Source organism: Melitaea cinxia, chromosome 4, assembly GCF_905220565.1.
Source record: "Melitaea cinxia chromosome 4, ilMelCinx1.1, whole genome shotgun sequence".
Classification (NCBI taxonomy): domain Eukaryota; kingdom Metazoa; phylum Arthropoda; class Insecta; order Lepidoptera; family Nymphalidae; genus Melitaea; species Melitaea cinxia.
The window spans coordinates 9,248,458-9,268,129 of NC_059397.1; the positions used below are offsets into that span (position 1 = coordinate 9,248,458).

At 31.7% G+C, this 19,672-nt stretch overlaps 1 protein-coding gene across 1 annotated transcript; it reads right to left on the reverse strand.

Annotated features, from left to right (window-relative positions):
• Window positions 1–2,630: 2,630 nt before the first annotated feature.
• Window positions 2,631–16,635, reverse strand: LOC123670331 (leucine-rich repeat-containing protein 4B). The gene is made up of 3 exons (XM_045603832.1): window positions 16,616–16,635; window positions 6,037–6,163; window positions 2,631–3,825 (listed from the first exon to the last, which is right to left on the reverse strand). Exons 1-3 carry the CDS (start codon window positions 16,633–16,635, stop codon window positions 2,776–2,778), a joined length of 1,197 nt encoding a protein of 398 aa, XP_045459788.1. The 3' UTR covers window positions 2,631–2,775.
• Between the last annotated feature and the right edge of the window lie 3,037 nt (window positions 16,636–19,672).

Genomic DNA, 19,672 nt, shown 5'->3' on the forward strand with positions numbered 1-19,672 from the left:
TTTTTCTTTTACTTACAAAGGCGTATGCTATTTTCGTACTCCAAGTTCGAAGATTTTGTTAAAGCCTTAATAATTAAAGTAGGTACATTTTTATAAAAGTAATATAGTATATACTTTTTCTGATGTTATTATCGTTAAGTTATATACAGTTATAGTTGGTTGTTATTAGTGTTGGAGATAAATAGGGTTATGTGTATGAGCGCCCGTGTTCTCGATCAATATATCACTAATGAACGCGTGACGAGCTCTTCCAACACGTACGAGTGTACACTCAATTAATCAGTAAATCAATTATATGATTTCTGTCGATATGCAAGTTAATTGTATTACGAAAGTACTGATTTTAGTGTAACAGAAAATATTTATCCTTATATGATGTAATTAGCTGCACCCCGTGGTTTCACCCGAGTTAATTTGAGGAAAAAACGTACTAAAATATTTTTAAACCATTATTGTCCAACACGGGTGACCCACTAAGGCGCGGTGCGATGCGGCGCGATGCGACGTTCCATTTTTTGATATTAGATTATCTTCTCAGTTATAAGTCAAAATTACACGCTATAATTGTGTTTGCTTGCAAACGAAAAAAACCGACTTTAATTACATCGACAAGTAATACAACGTAAGTCGACGAAAAAAATTAACAAACGCACAAGTCGTCACTGCGATTTTCAATGGTTTCTCTTGATTTCCCTAGGATTCCATCATCAGATCCTGGTTTCCTTATCATGGTGACACACTTGAGATATCTTTTTTCCAACAAAAAAAAAAAGAATTATCAAAATCGGTTCATAAGCGACGAAGTTATACCCGAACATACAAAAAAAATTAAAAAATACATATGGTCGAATTGAGTAACCTCCTCCTTTTTTAAGACAAAGTATATCTTCATAAATTTGCTTTGTTGATCAAGTATTTTTCATTCGTAAGGGTTCATATGCCTAGCTTAATACTAATGCAATAAACACCTTTTAATTTTTTGTGATTATTAGTTCGTTATAGTATTAATTTAAAACTATGATCTCTTCAAAGATATTCTTTGACATCAAATGATGTCTCGGACAATTTTTGATAGAACTTGTGATAATAATAATTAACGTACCTATTTATTTGGATAAGGATTTATATCATGTCTATAAAACCTCCTTACTTCTTAAAAAAAGAGGAGGTTCTCAATTCAATTGTATTTTTTTAATATAGGTATATTACTTCAGAACTTTTGACTCGGTGGACCGATTTCGATGATTTTTTTTAAATCGAAAGGTGGTACGTGTCATGTGTGTTCCATTTAAGTTTTATCGAGATCAAATTATTACTTTTTGTGTTATCTCGAGCAAGCACAATTATAGGTACATACTAATTATCGCCCAGAGGTCGATATTCGACCGTTCTGTTGTCAAAGACTTATACTTCTATAATAATAAATAAAAGAGTTTATAATGTTTGTATGCGTGTGTGTCAAATACATGGTAGTGTGTGTACCTAATGTTTTTTTTTTAAATAATTTAACGCATTTTTTATGCATATGTAATTCATGTAAAAGAAAAAGAAAATAAAAACGTTCTATATTAAGAATATATTAATACATATTTGTAAACATATTTAGGTCTAATATTCAACGTTAACTACTAGTTGCTATTTTCAGTACTTCTCAAACTTTGCTTTCAGTTCCCCATTATTACTTCCGACATTTAAATTAAGTCTAAGAATATATTATATATTCACCTAGTCGTAAGAAGTCTGATAGTTTTATTCAGGGCGACGCTGACTTTGCGACATTAATCAGCCTCTATCTGATGTCGTCTACTAATTGACTAGAAATGCAGATAAAAGCTATTTATACAGCGCAAAGTTCCGATATATTTTGCTTTTATTGGAGCTCTTTAAATTCAGCCAAAATTAATTGGAGGCTTGAACAAAATGAAAAATTCAAAATGCTCTCTTAAATCGTTATTTTTAACCGACTGATAAACATAGATAATAAAAGTAATTATATTTTGTGAATGAATACATTATGTGTATACTATTTTCATCAAAGAATTATTTTATGTAAGGTAAAAAAAAACCGTCAGCGTCGGACCACATCCTAGTTTTACTAAGCAGTCACAGGACTGTCGATTTGTAGTTTTAATGATAAATCGCCTGTGGCTATTATAATGCATATTTAAGAAAAGGCATGGCCATTTTGAGCCCGTGGATGTTAATGTTAAATAATAATAAAAAACCGACTACAAAAAGGAGGAGGTTTTTCAAATCGACCCTTTATATAATATATTCTGTGTGTTCGCGAATAACTTTCTCGTTTATAAACCGATTTAGCTGATTCTTTCTTTTTTTGTTAGAAAGAGATATCCCAAGGGTGGTACCATGATAAAGAAAGCAGGATCTAATGATGGTATCCCATAGAACTCGAGGTGAATTTTCGAAAATCGTAGTGACGACTAGTGCGTTTCTTAATTTTTTTTCGTCTACTTACGTTGTATTACTTGTCGATGTAATTGAAGTAGGTTTTTTACGTTTGCAAACACAATTATATTTTAATATATCTACATATATACATGAAATAAACTAATTTTACTAACTTTTAGTAAACAAAACTCAAGAGAGATATAGGTAAATAAAACACATTCTCCAAAGGCAAATTTTATTCATGGTCCAATGTATACTGAATGATCGGACCCATTCAATGTAAAATCTCGCATTTATACTCACTTATGTTACAATATTTACAGACACATACAATACACAACAGAGATAATTGAACACTGAGGGCGGTTAGCTGTTTACAAAAAAAGTGAAGGCTGCCAACGTAAATGCGAGGCGCGGAGCGAGAGCGTGCCCAGCGGGGCTGGCACCGGCCGCGGCGCGGGCGCGCGCGCTTCCCCCGCCCTCGCCGCGGCACGCCGCACCTGCCGCACTTGCCAAACTTCGCCCACGTACTTTAAGCGGAGATATACACAAATTTTCATTTGCAAAATCTGATGTCAATGCTAATGGATTCGCTAGGGGATCGCGCCCACACTCGCATGGCAGGTGATTACCGCGAATCACGATGTTTTCCACTTCGAGAACAACCGCCTCTGGGGTTTCTAGCATATGATTACCGGTTAGTTTAAAAGTATGGACGCTATTATTTTGTATCAATGAAAGCTCTTCGATACCGTCAATTTTGTTATTACACATTTCTAGTATATCAACGTGTCGCAACCCTTCAAAAGCGCCCACCTTGATGACTCCAAGATCTGATTCTCTAAGCGCTAAGCGACCGACACGAGTCAAACCAAAAAAAGTATCGGGCAAAAGCGCCGGTAGATCCATGTAAGCTAGTTCTAATGTACCGACTCCTTCTAATCCTGCGAACGCTTGAGCTTCAATAGATCTTATACCGGACGGAAATTCTATCCGCGTTACATCGTTAAGACCAGAAAATGCATGTGCTAAAATACGTTTAATAGGATTATTTCTTAGGGAAATGACTTTTATAAAATTTGTCCCGGCAAACGCGTAACCTTCTATTTGGGCTATTCTGTTATGTGTCAGAACGATCGAAGATATATTTTGGAGAGCGGCGAACGCGAAAGCATCGACTGTTGCTAGAGGTGTATGTTGTATATATAACTCGTTTAGGCGAGGTAGACCTCGGAATGCGAAAGGTCTAATACGGGTAAGATTGCAAGCATCAAGTGAGAGACGACGAAGCTGCCTTAAGTGGGCAAACGCATCCGATCGAAGAATTCGCAAATCAGCCCGTGACAGCGACAATTGCATAACGCTTGAGCTGAGTGCTGATGGGACCCCGCGTAGTGTTGCACTGTTACAAACAACCTGAAACAAATATTTTATTTCATTCATAAATTACATTCAATAGTTCATACTAATATTCAATAGTATTAAAAATATTATTTAACAGTATTTTAAAACTCTCACACTGTAATAATAATACTTGGTTTTAGTGAATATATTTAATATACTGTTATACCCAAAAATATCGACAACCATACAATTTTATAGGTTTACAGAAACCACATTCAATCCAAAGTAACTCAAATTTTTACAAATACATTGATACGATGTTCAATCATCTAATCCAGTCAAGATCGGGCAGATGCCGTAGTATATGCCCATAGATATTTCGGTACTGTACCTCAAGTCTCAACCGTGCATCAGATGTTGCACGAACTTGGCTCAGTCAGATATAAATCAGTTCATAAAAAAGTGTACTTTAAACGTCTGATTAACCAAAATGTATCATTTGAATCAACCTTAAATTTATTTTCAAATACGAATTGAAAGCAAACGTATTTATATGCATGGCTTAAGGGGGTGATAGACGTGCGAATAAGTTCGCGAACTTGTGGCGCGACGACCTTTTTCGCTGGTGTGTCACCCTAAGTACGTGTACTTTAAAACCGCCGAGTAAGTTCGTTGGCGATCCGACAAGTTTGAAATTTTGCTCGTAACGCGCCTCCGCTCGTACGTGTGGCAGCACTGCGAGCCACAAGCCGCCATTTTTACCGACTTCCAAAAAGGGAGAAGGTTCTCAATAGGATTGTACTTTTTTTTATGTATGGTTATCTCAGAAGTTTTGACTGGTGGACCGATTTCCATGATTTTTATTTTAATCGAAAGATGGTATGTTTCGTGTGGTCCATTTGATTGCGATCTAACAGATAAATTTTGAGCTATTTCTAATAATTGCGTATTTACTTGACTGGTTTTTCGTCTACCTACGTTGTGTTACTTATTGATGTAATTGAAGTCGGTTTTTTTTGTTTGTGAGCAAACACGCTATGTTTCGCCCGTCCGTGGACGCGCAACGCTTGTAGTGTAAGTATTTGTAATTTTTGTTACTTTTGATTGAGATGACTCAAAATGAATTATTTCAGAACTTCGTCTTTTTTAGGTTTTGAAAATGTAATACGATACAATTCCTAAATAACACAAAGCTTCTTCTGTCGACAACATCGCAATACAGAATGAGTAAACTTCACGTCTGTCACCGAGGTGGACGTCGAGCCGAGTAAGTTCGCGATATTTAGAACCGCGTATTTTAAGGTTTGCACGTCTATCACCCCCTTAGATAGCTACAAAAAGTAATAGCGACATTATCTGTTAACAATGGACAATATATATCATATCTATTTATATTTATAAAATGTCTAACGATCAACGATATAAATATATATGTATATAAATAAAATATATAACGATCAATTCCGCATCACAATTGTAGCGATTGGTATTGTTTGCTTTGTCAATAAAATTAATCCTCCGCCGGATATCCCCTTGGCACTCACAGTTGCATGCCCATATTTTGATTGAATTGTTCCAAACTTAATCTTCGCAAATAACCAATATCAATTTCATTTGCGTATTATACAATACAATTTATAATGTACCCGTTTAATTCAATATATTGCTGATACTCACTCGTGTATATTGTAGCGGTCTCATAAATTGCATGTATATAAAATTAGTTTTAAGCCACATTTTATTGAAAGATTTATTAAATGTAAGAAACAATTTATTTGTATAATTTGTAAATAAACAGATCCGAAATGAAACCTAACAAACTATAATTATTACATATTCAACAACGTAACTGTTTAAAAGTTTCGAACAAAAATGTTTTGAATTAAGGATAAAATAAAAATTACTTTAAATATTTAACACCTAAAATTATCACATTACAAAGGCCAAGTGAATTGAAGGGTCGTCTTTACTTTTACGAGGGACACCAGATGTAGTCAGCGATAACAAAAACTAAATGACTGAATAAAAAATAAAAAATCTGATATTTTTATACACACATATAAAATGTTATTTATTATTTTATAACAAAAGTATTTATTGAATAAATAAAATGCATTATAATACTATTTAATTAAAATGTACAATGTAAAAATCATTTTTCAGCGTTCGAAATAGTTGTATGAATTTTTTATGTTCTTTTCGTAATACCAGGATATTTTAATCGAAAAAAATCATGAAAAGCAATATATTGTTTGATTAAACAAGGTATATTTCTTAGTTCACCTGTGACTGTGAGAGGCAAATACACTGTGTAGGGCAGGAAGGCACTAATGTCGGAGTCAAGTGCTGTCCGCGTACTTCACAGATGACTGCCCACACTAGTAATGTAGCCGCCCAGTGCACCACAAATCTGAATATAAAAACAATATTGAGGTTACAACTAATATAAACATTTGTTTCAAGTTAATTCATAGAAATAAATTAATAAAAAATATTCAATAATAATTTACTTGGATTATTAAACAAAATAATATTTCACTATCGAAATAACAATGAGATTAAAATTTTAAGCATTGATGCTTATTGCAATCCATTCTTAAATTAAAAGAGGTTATTAAACATTTTTATTGGAAATAACATAAAGATAAAGGCATCGGAGTTAAAGTAAATTATTAGTAATTTTTAATTTTGTTTTCGTAGCTTGTATGCTAGATACAATGGCGTAGCGAGGGGGGGCCAAGGGGGGCATCATGCCCTAGTCGCTACTCACAAAGGCGCGCCAAATAGTCCGCAAAACAAAAAATTACTGGACATATTATTTGGTTTTCTAATGGGGGGGGGGGGGCTAAGAATGTACTGTGCCCCGGGCGCGAGTTAAGCTCGCTACGTCACTGTAGAGATATTCTTAGTTATTAAAAAGCTATAAAATTCAGATACTTTAAATACCTGCAACTATTAAAATACTCAAAGGCTTTAGATTATACGGATTATACATACATACATATAATCACGCCTCTTTCCCGTAGGGGTAGGCAGAGGCCACTTCTTTCCATTTGCTACGTCCTTACATACTTCTTTCGCTTCGTCCACTTTCATTATTCCCTTCATACATGCTCTTCGGTTTAGGGTACTCTTGACCTGGCCTTTTTCCAAGACGTCCCTTATTTGGTCTAGGAACATCCGCCTAGGTCTACCCCTTCCAACCCTTCCATTTACGCCTTATACACTTTTTTCGTCAATCATTCTTCACTCATTCTCTCGACATGGCCAAACCATCTGAGCATACCTTTCTCAACTTTTGTCACTATATCTTCTTTCAAACCACAACGTTTCCTTATCTCACTATTTCTTATCCTGTCACTCAGTTTAACTCCTATCGTACTTCTTAACGCTCTCACCTCAACTGCATTTATTCTGCTCTCATGTTTCTTCTGCCATACCCAACATTCACTTCCGTACATGAGTGTCGGAACCAACACCTCCTCATGCACAGCCAAACGAGCCTTGTTAGACACCTTCCGACTGCTCATAAAGGAGTGCAAAGCTCCATTCACCCTGTTTCCTGCATTCACTCTCCTTTCAATCTCATTCTCTTAAATTCATATATATAGATATTTACGGATAACAATGCAAATAGGCTTCGACAGCGGAATGTAGAATAGGCCAGTAGGACCTCTTTCTCCTCAATTTATAAACTGCAACTTTAATATTAATATATTCAAATATAAATATATCATACATTTAGTAGAATTCGATAATAAAAAAGAATAATTAATCAAACAATTTTAATGTGGGATACTGTCCTACGTCAAATAGCGTTATCTACAACTGATGAAACAGGCCCTTAACGTATAAATAAATTAGTTTCTTTTAGCTCCATTCTTGTAGGATCAAAAGAATAATCACTGTCGCTTTTTATTTTTTATGCAGACTAAAAACAAGTAATTGTTTTTATATTTTATTTTATTTTTCTTTTACAAATGAATTCTAAACTTTTCTTTAGCAAGAAACTAAATAAGTGAACTAGGACAAAGTTTTTCAAAATTTACATTTATAAAAACTGTGGTTGATATACCTATATTACTGTATAGAAATAAGTCCACATTTCCGTTACTCTGTTCAGAATATGGATATTAACCGAAAGTTGTGAGTTAACACCAGACAAAACAACAATTCAACTAATTCTTCTACACACCCAAAAAAAATTACAATATCTAATTCGTTTTAAAGCTAGCTAGAAGAAGGTACGTAATAAACCTTTTCACACTGAACAAAATAATTGGTATACCCACTGATATCCGTGGGAATAACTAGGATTACTTTTATACCACAAATTATAAATTTGGTAACCAAAAATCCAATATATCATCTTGTAATAAGCCAATAACCCGAATATAACGTCATATAAAATTCAATACGTCGGAGACTTTTATATTAAAATTTTAAAATGAAATATTGTTTGAATTTTTACTGGACGATGGTATATTATAAGGAATGTATTTTATTAAATAAGCATGTACAAATACGAACATTCTACAGTTATTTAAATATTCTAGTAAAAAGCTTGTATATAAATAACGTTTACATGTGTTCGTTAAGTATATTTTAAAGCAAAGTTAACCTTTTTCTCTTTGTGAAACATATCTAATAACAAGATTAAAAAAAATATATTTTTCATCTGAGGAGGCGAATGCGCGTGGTAAAGATTTATTGCAATGATTGTATGAGGTTTAAAAAAAAATACTTTAAACTTCCAAAACTTTTTTCACTTCAAGCTGTGGTCCTTAATAATATAATATGGATATTAACCGTAACGCAGTCAACAGCGTTCAAACAATATTGCTACTGAACACGAACTAAACTGAGAATATATCGCTGCTGACTATTTGAATCAGATTACCTACAGTTAGTATCATAAATCATTTTCTTAAATATCAATCCAACAGTCAATTCTCACAACAAATGTGAGAGCAAAAACTCAAATAATTGTAGATTATTTTTCGAAAATAGTGAAAAAAAATCGTTATTAGTATTGAAGCGGATGAAAAGACTTTACTCTTGAAACTCTACCTCTACTGTGATTTTAATATAAATATCAAATTCACAGAATACTGTAATGAACAATAGATATATACACATACTGGATATTTAAAAGTAATATTACAGACTAAAGTAAAACAATTTTATATCTATTATCAGTATTTAATAATTTAGCAGACGGCTATCTTTAAAAGATCATTTAGCTATCGTTTAAGTGTTAAACTATTTAATGCCATTAAGCACAAACATTCTTTTCTAATTGCCAGATGAGATATATCATATTTTAATTTCGAACCAAAAACTGATACGAAAAATGAGGTAATCATGAATTATCTTTCACAAAAAAAAAAATTATTATATATCTTTCTAAAATTAGTTTAAAATATAGTATTTGTAGATATACAACAGAAAGGTCGCTAACCGTGCAACATTAACGTACATTTTTTATTAAAGCGATATACGACAAAGTAAAGCGGGAGGACGGCTACGGCTTATTACATAAAATTCAAAATATATTTACGAGTATATGCATATATATATATATATATATATATATATATATGCATATACTCTTCTGTTGTGATATATATATATATATATATATATATATATATATATATATATATATATATATATATCACAACAGATCGATACAATCGTCGAATAGATTTATTTATCTGTTCAACTTTTTAGGGCTAAGAAAAATAATACCTATTCTACGTTTATGCAGAGGTACGTTGCTAGAATAGCACGTATATTAAGACAAAGTAAAAATTAAAAATGGGCTAGGGATTTTCTTCACGCGGAACTATATTACACCTACAGATCTATCATGTTTAAAATTTGGAAAAACGCAGCTAAAAGTCCTTTATTGGCATAATATTTACTCATTGCAAGTCTACAAAAATTAATATTATATAACTTTATTGAGCAAAAATACGATTCATGAGCAAAGAAATTTATCTCCTTTGCCTTTTTCTATTATGTATTTTTATATAATTAAGTAAAATTAACATTTTACCTGACGAACAAGACATTTCATCGTAAAAAGTTTTAATTTAAATAAAAATAAAAATTAATCTATATACTTCAATTACCACAGTATATCTGGGGACACGGTAGTGCCCCCGCCAAGACGAACCAAAAAAAAAAAAACCACGAAAAGCACTACCTATCTTTTCTCGAAGTGCTTCGTCGTTTTTTTGAACCCTCATAACTTGGTTTTGGATTATACTAGATAAACAAAATTCTGGGGATATGATGTCAATAGTGAACTTATTAAACATATAAAGTTTCAATTGCATAGCTCTTATACTTTAGATTTTATTGATATCTAAAAAACCCCGGAGGAAATCGTCATCTGCAACATCGGCAGCCGGTAGTAACGAAACGGCCAAGCCACATATTTTGACTAAGGTGTAGAGTTTGTGAAGTTAGGGCTTGTAGAGTTAGGGCGTGTAGAGTTAGAAGTTTGGCTCTACAAGAGATCTGATAACTTTTTGACAGTGCGAGTCATATGATCTCGTCTTGGCAACATTTTACATGAAAATGTTTTTGGTGGGATATGACTGTCTCTTACCTGACACAAAATATAGATGCCATGGGCGGGCGCAGGCTGGGCGCAACGCCCGCCTTGCGCCCTCACCTACGAACTTCCATTTGATAATCTACGCAGACCTGAGAAAAAAAAATTGTTTTAGAAATAAATTTTTGTTTTATTTTTCATTACTACTACCACATTAAAACAAAGTTTCGAGAATTTAAATACCACAATTTCGATTGCCGACCGCTCTGGTGTAATGGTGCGTTAGCCGTGTCAGCGGCGCCTAAACACCGACGGTCGCAGGTTCGATTCCCTCTCGGAATGGATATTTGTGTTTATACAAACATTTATTTCAGGTCTAATTGGTGGTCCTTGTGGGTCTCCCCACCGTGCCTCGGAGAGCACGTTAATCTGTTGCTCCCGGTTGTTACCTTGTACACTTGATAGCGATCGTTACTCTTTGTCGGGAATAATTATATCCGGCAACCCGCATCGAGCAGCATTGTGGCAGTTCTGTTCCTTCTCCTACATGGGGAAAAAAGTTTATGCCAAGCAGTGGGATACACAGGCTATATTATAAAGCTGAAAAGTTTGTTTGTGTATTTAAAATCGCGAATCTCAGGAACTACTGGGTGGAACTGAAAAATTATTTTTGTACTCCTGAGATTAGCGCATTTAAACAAACAAACTCTTCAATTTTATAATGTTAGTATAAATTGTTAATTATTTTTAATCAAATACTTTGTTCATTTGTCATCTCTTGTATATTGAAATAGCTTGATATATTTTCCTTAGATTATACAAAATAATAATACGCCACTATCCGAATATTGTGGATACATCTTGTCGATTCGAAACCTTTATTTAAATACGTTCTTTAATTTCAGAAGCGACTTTATCGTATTGACGGGATGAACACTAAATGTTTGACTTGGCACAACTGAAAGCCATTTCAGCCCAAAAATAATAATAACTAAATTTTTGAAAGATACGAAACGCATGAACGAATGAAAAAAAATGGATTTTTTTTCTTTTTTTCGTCAATTTCCTAATGTTTTTAATAATTATCTGCTATTCGGGACAGAGACAAATACAACAAAATAAATACCATGAAAATCAGTCCAGTCGTTCTCGAGTTATAAGTGTTCGAAAGAACCCGACTTTGTTTTATATATTAAGATAACATTACATTATTATATATAAATTATTATATATACAGTCACTGTGTTAATTTAATTTTACTGTATACACATATATTTTTCGATTGCAAAATAAAATATCACATTTCTAATTAATTTACAAATAAATGGCGAAAAGTAACTTAGACACAGACTTTATTATTTTTCAATAAACTTAGAAATAATGCATAATCTCTTTAGCAAGAAGTTTTGTTTCTAAATCAACTATATATCTATACAATTTAATACCAATGTAATAGAAATTGAATTGTAGTAGGTACTGTCATAAAATAAAATCCTTCTATTGCTGAGAATAGTCAATAAGTTTAAAAATATAGTTTTATGCCACATTAATAACCGACGCTCACACACAAGGTACCTACAGTATAAGTAAAAGCGAGCTCCCTGAATATTTTATGTCTGTGATGTTTTTGTACAACCTTTTTTGGCGTTCATTAGACGTCCCATACGTAGACTGCCGTTGTCATTGGATACCTCGGTAAAACCGTTTTTATACCTTGTTTAGGTTCCCTGTAATATATTGAGTGTTTCTTTGTGGTGTCACGAATAAAGAGACACCAGAATATAGATAAGGTAAGGTAGTCAAAACTAAGTCGGAATCAGATGATTTAGTTTATAAAATTATTCATTACTAAATAAATGATATCTAAATCTTATAAGCAGAAAAAACAGAACAAAAATACAAACGGTTTTTTTTTAATTTGTTATGACTGGATGTCTGATTTCATTCATTTATTAAATTATTTTTTATTTATTTTGTCAACGAATTGCAGTATTCCACCATGGTAAGTTATACTAAATAAAAATTATGTGTAATAGTAAAAAATCATACAGGTACATAACTTTTTACGTCTACAGAGATATAAGCCTTTGGGGAATTTTGAGTGTTAAAAATGTATATAAATGTCTTTTAATGAAAATATAACAACCTATCAACAAGGGTTAATCCAATATATTTATATGAATACATAATCAAATAACATAAAACACATATACAACATATACAAATGAAAACAGACGTATTTATTCAACAAAAACGAAAACAGGCTTCCTGCTCACAAAACACAGCTTAAATGGCATAAGTGGTAAAGCCCTTTGGGTAGGAAACTAATCTGGACTAATCTTTCAGGAAAAACTTTTCGTAAAAAGTGTCCCGAAATTCCTTAATATTATAGTTTTCTTAATTTATTACTCAACAAATATGTACTATTTAATGCATAAAATAAAGTATCAAAACAACACCACAGACAGAGCAATACAGACTTAGATGGCAGAGAAGTTAAAGTTGCAAGAGTATGTTTACATTTTCTGTATGGAGATTCCCGGAGCCTGTTCCCCGAAGTGCCATTATGTCGCTCGCCCAAGACACACGCTTTTAAACTAAACCACGCCTACATAAAGTAAGAAATATTACTAAATAAATAAGCGGAACATCCATGTTGCGAGAGAAACGGGTGTCGATATTATGATGTTGTATAGTCAGTCTGGTAATACCAATGCATTCCGAAACTTTTCGTTTGAAGAATCTCGATATCATCGATAATTTTTATTTTTTTGATCAATTTAAATACCTTATGTACGTAAAATTTCCACCTGTTGTAACAATTGAACAAATTAATTATCCTTATTCTAAAAGTAATAAACGTATAACTTAATATAACTTAAATATAAAAATAATTTCAATCATAGTATAATTAAAAAAAACTTCAAAGTAGGTACCAGTAAATGCGATTTTTGTATTCTATATTCAACAAATAAAATTACAAAATCCCATTATGCGATACAAATATCTTTCATTGAGTCTAAGAATGGTATCTAGTGACAAAATCAAAATTATTTTTTTTACTTTAACGACAGAATGAAGGCTCAAACGACAATAACTTCAAAATTATTTCCTCGGCAACTAAAATGGAAGTCTAAAACACATTTATTATATAAATTACCCCAATTGCCGTTTGATTAGCCTAAGCTCCAATCTACTTCTCAATTTGTCATATCAAACTGCGGTGGTCCAATTAATCTTGGTAAATTTTACGTCAGCCAGTGTAGTGGACAGCTTTAATTGGTTCATGTCTTTGTACAATCAATCATAAGAGTGGCGAGCTGTGTCAACGTGGGATAGGGCCATGCTAGTGTTTAAAGTTAAATTATAAATCCTAGTATAGTTTAACATATACAAATGAAAATATATTGCTCGTTTCAGTGAACGTACAACATTGTAAAGCACTTCTACCTACATATGAAAACAAGCCCGTACACAGTTGCGAGACATATAATCAAATCAAATAAAATTATGTTTATTTGAGACATACATACTAACACAAGACAAAATATATAAACAAACAAGAAAGGACAAAGAAAAAAACTAAAAGTATGTACGCAAAAAAGAATTTAAAAATAGTTAATTACAATAATGTAAAAACAATATGAGTGTGACGCCGCGTTGGCGCAACGGTCACACCACTGGTTTATTTGTGGCTGTTGCGCTGGCGGTTGCGGGTTCGATTCCCGCACATGACAAGCATTTTTTTGGCCATACAAATGTTTGCCGTGGTCTGGGCAATTTGTTCAGTTCTTGTGGGTCTCACCACCGTGCCTTGGAGAGCAAGTTAGGCCGTCGGTCCCGGTTGTTATCATGTACCTGATAGCGATCGTTACTCATAGTAGGAAATATATCCGCCAACCCGCATTAGAGCAGCGTGATGGATTAAGCTCTGATCCTTCTCCTACATGGGAAAAGAGGCCTTTGCCCAGCAGTGGGATATTACAGGCTGAAGTGACTCAATGTGAGTATCGCCAAACTAGTATACCGACGTAAGAAATGAGACATTTAACGGAAATGGTTCGCTGTAAGCTATGCAAAATCGCAAATGTAAGTGGAATACAACAGCGCTCATCTTCTGTAATTTAAAACAATATATTTTAAGCTATTAAAAACCTAAAAATAAACCAAAATTACCCTTTTTATAATTATTTAAAAGATTTTAAATTGGCTACTGAGTAATTATCCACGGTCTACTTAGGTGCTACAGCGGGGAGCACACGCGGATAAAGTTATTCGTGAAGTCTAACTATGAATAAAATACGAATATTAAATACTTACTAATTGTCTGACTTAATATTGTTATATTAAAATTAATAACTAGAAAATCGCATTATTCTAATTCAATTTTATATATACGAATATTTATATAATGTGTTTTTGAACTTTGAACGTATGTTGGTTTTTCTCGTAATTTATGTAACTTCATTTATTACTCTCCAGACAATTCCTGCTATTACTGTAGTGGCTAAGTAGTACCGACAGGATGTTTCTAAAACTAATAATAGCAATTACTGTACAGACGGCACACGTTTCTCCATTGAATAAGTTATTATTATAGTACATATATATATTCAACAAAATTATACACATAGTTGTGTACTATTTAGCATGATTGTCGCATCTATGAAATAACTAAATTTATATGGATATATTCTCTTGAGCTAGGCTTTTTATTTTCTTACTGTAATACAGCACCGGAAGACATGATACGCAATTACAAGTATGAAACACATTTACATTAACTTGAGACTAACTTTCTTGTTCTTGTCAAGAAAATGGGACGAAACAAACTTGGACTGCTCAGCAACTGTAATCAATAAAAGATTAATTGTTGCTGTAGATTTAACATTATTTCTAAAGAACGTTGGTGGATAATTTTCGTACTAATCCAAGTAATTTTATCTAAGCTTTATTTTAGTCAAGCTAGGGTGCACTTTTATTCCACTTTAGTCTGAATCTTTTGTGTTCGCCCCTTTCTTTAGTCCTTTCCGTAAATGTCCTCAAAGATCTGGGTCACAGACAAAGAGCCCGTGCCTATGAGATGTTTATCGTTTTTCAATGATAAACATATCTGTTAAAGACAACGTATTATGTGACAAATCTAATTTAGTAATATTTACCCTGAATTACCACAAGAACAAATAAATATATAAATATATATGTCTATGCCCATATAAATAAAGATCTGTATTTGTATATTGATCTTTTCAAAAACTCAAAACATTATTTTAGTTATATGGCAATCTCTCAAATATTTTTTTATTTAAAATATACTTATTTACCTATCTCGTTATAAACAATTAAAATTGCAGTAACTATAAAACAAAAACAACTGCTGCTTAATTAATTTTATGTGGCAATTCCGCGTTCAATTTTATTATAATACTGGAAAAATTTGAATGGTAAGGTTTATAGCAATGTGTTTAATACGAGAAAGTTACATAAGGAACATGACAAAGGTCTAAGTTTAACGCTTAGCGACTCATAACAAGACTTAATTAAACTGTTGTAAAAAATAATTCGTTTTGATATATTGTAAAATACTACCTACATTTAGCAATTCAAAGGGTATGAAAGGACAAAAAAAAACGTAATTTCCCCTTTTTTATTAAAAAAAAATCTAACCAATAACGAATCATAATTAATGATAATTAATTCTAAGGAAACAAAAGCAATACCTACCTTAATAAATAAGAATTTTCAAAATAGAACAAGTAATAGATACAGAGAAATGTGTTAAATTACGCAATCAAAGACTCTTCCAGCTTTATTATATTTATTTTGTTTTTATCTATTTTAATACTACAACAAAAAACACAAATACAATAATAATCGACAACTAAAATATTTCTGTGAAACTTAAAAATAGAGCGTCATTTTTCATTCAGAATTGAGTTATGTAAAATTTATTTAATTATTTATAATTATGATAATTTTATTAAGATAAAAATATTTAATTCATTATTATTAGCGTTTGTTGTTTAAGAAGTATTAAATTAAAATTTAGTTAAGAAATTATAACAGTTGACCTTTTTATTTAATTATAAGTAATCAATGAACTCATTTATGTATTTTTTTTTCTTTCTATTTAACTTAATTAAAGCTGTCGTTGTTGCTCGTGGGATATTGTTCAAGGCTGTCACAAGAAATCAGCGTTAAAATTCGGAGGCCTTTGCGTCGGTCCCCCGGGTTAGAACATAGTCTGAATGACCAACCTTTTTGTGGGGTACACTGCTAAGCAAACACTTTGTTTACCTTTTTTCTGTTACCAACATTTTTATACGACCTCTGTCTTTGTTTGTTTATTTCATTTATTTATTTTTTATTTTTACTAATATATTGGTGAAATAAATATATAAACTGTTTTGACCTATGGAACGTATTTGCAAAATTTAATGTGGGGTGCGGATGACCATAAAGTCATGAATCTAATCTAAGAGTGTAAGGTAAAACAAAAGAATGATAGTTTTAAGTTTTTTTAGGTACACGAGTACAATAGAAGTTTTGACCATATTAAATACGATTTAAATCCTTAACGGACATACTACACTGGTTGCTGTCACAGTAAACATCATAGCTTATAAATGGAGACAAGCGGTATGTACTCAGTACATCGTGGCTTACATCATACACGGAGAGTATTTATATCGTCATTTTAAAATTATATTTTGTACTTTACTAATAGAACAAATTGTTCAGACGATCTTTAAATAAATGGAAACTTAAAATCCTAACACATACATGTCCTACTACATGTTCAAATAAATTAATTTTATATTTATATAAAACACGTTGTTATAATTATAATACATATATAAACTTTTTACAAATCAATGAAATTAATTACTTATTCCTCAAAGTAAACGGGACACTGTTTTTAAATAAAATTGGTAAGTTACAAATATATGAATAAGTGAATCAACTGATTGAAATCGATATTACGCTTTCATACGAGTATTATGGATAACTTGTAACGCAATTGATATTTAAAAAAAAAATATTAAAATATCGAACATTCTTAAAAGACTTGTAATAAAAATATATGTACGCACTAATTACGCCTCTGATAATGAACAATACAACATACAATGTTCGCTATATGAGTCTAAAGTTGCTTTTTTTAATAACGAAAATTAAAAAAAAAACAATAAATTCTTGTTACACATAACTTTACAAGTACGTCCAACAATTACACTCGATTAATTATGTAAGTACTCTGACAGTATGACCTACTTAATAACTAATAAAATAAAAAGTAAATAAAAAGCCTTAAGGGATTCGTATTAATTATAATTTTAATTAATCTTTTAAGAATGAGAGTTAGGAGAGAAAATAGAGCTACATATTTCAACAGGCCGTAACACGTAGACCGTAACATACAGTCATCACTACATAAATACTTAGCACTTCCTGTTTAGGAAAGAGACAGAGATTAGTAAACTTAACAAAGTTTGGTCAAACCATTTAGCCCGTTTTGTAATTTATGATTTTAGTTTTGCGGCCTCTTCTCGTGATAGTTTACAATCAACGTTTACTTAGAATTGCGTGTACTCGTATTCGGTTCTCCTACTGTAAAGCAAAACTATGTATTATTTGAAAAATTAACTGACTTAAATATAATTGTTTCGAAATGTCATTGCATCCATAGAACTTTTTACTACTTAAATTTAAACTTTTATAATAGTAGAAAAGATTTTAAGCACACTACTGCTTAAAGTTCGTATAATAATATTTTGAAGCAAAAGTATAACAAATTGCTAAAATTCGCCCCTAAATTTTCCTTCGTTGTAAGTCTATCCTACCCATATTTCATGAAACTGTACGGTAACCCGCTTCGAATCATCGTTGGGTTAACCTGAGATCCCTGTCCCTAGTGAAGAAAAGCTCAACTTTAAGGGCTTAAGGATTTGAATTTATGGAATGGCGCAGAGCATCTCGCAAGGTTCGTGAAAATATACATGTATTTTTTATGTATAAAATACTTTCTTTAATGGTCATTTGGTTTATAGTACAAATAGCAGTCATAAGCAGCGATGACGTATGGTTTTAATTATTATACGTATATTATCTTCCTTCGTCAAACTTAAAACACTCTTAATATTATATTTTATTAAGTAATCACACTATGAAAGCGTAACATGAGGAAAATAGAGATAGAGAGGATAGATATAAAGAGAGATTTAATATATTTAAATATTTTTGTTAACTATTACTAACAATATGCCACAAAATATACATTTTTATGGTAAACATTACGAAAAACTATTAAATTTTGAGGATTGAGCTTACGCATATTAATTTAAATATATATATGAGGATGTGTTTAGTCGAATCATTATTAAAAATAATTATTAAAATGAATAAATATCGAAAAAAAATCACAAAAATAATAAATGTAATAGTGTAATAGTCTCAAATTATAGTAAAAGAAAAGTATATTTTAATCTTAAAGTTACGCCAAAACTTCAATATAAATTATATGCATAGATATTTTCTTTCAAATGGGGAACAATTATATTTATCAGAAAAACGTATTGAAAATAAAAAGAAACTGAAAAGAGAAGGTTTGTCATCCAAACCTGAATTCATTCTAAACTTTTACTAGGAAATTTAATAAGCCATTTGATGCTCTTAGCTGACATACCTTTTGTTAACATCAAGAAAGTTATTGCCTACTACTACGTAAGGAAAATAGATCTACGTGTTTACTTTTTTTGTTTTCAAGGAAAGACGAACCGTTTGTTTGCATATTTGTGTATTTGGGATTCAGTTGCCAGCTAGACATGATAGGCCACTTTACAAGGACGAAACTATGAAAATTGTTATTTATGAAATTTATCCAAGATTTTTTTTTCTATTGTAAATATTGAAACAAAAGTAATCTTAGCATATTTTCCAAAATATACTTGATCGAATTAATAATGGTAAAAGTAGACTCGAAGATATTGAAATACTAGTGATACAGAGTATACGAGTACACGTATTAACAATAAATGTACGTAATTTTTCAAAAGAATTTCCATTTCAATTACTTCTCTCAACTATAATTCATACGCTATAATGCTTACCCTACATAAAGCTACTGTAGACATCAGCGAAAACAAAACAAAAAGAACTTGTATTGGTTTATCATACGTCGCGGTTTTAAAAGTAAAAACATAAAAAGGATTCATATTGAACGGGGGATTTCCCTATGGTACATTAAGTAGCACTAAAAACTTATATTTATTAAAAATATGATAGAAAAAAGAAGAAATGCTGACACAGAATTGAACACTTTCGTGAAGTAGAAATATCCGCAAATGATTTGTC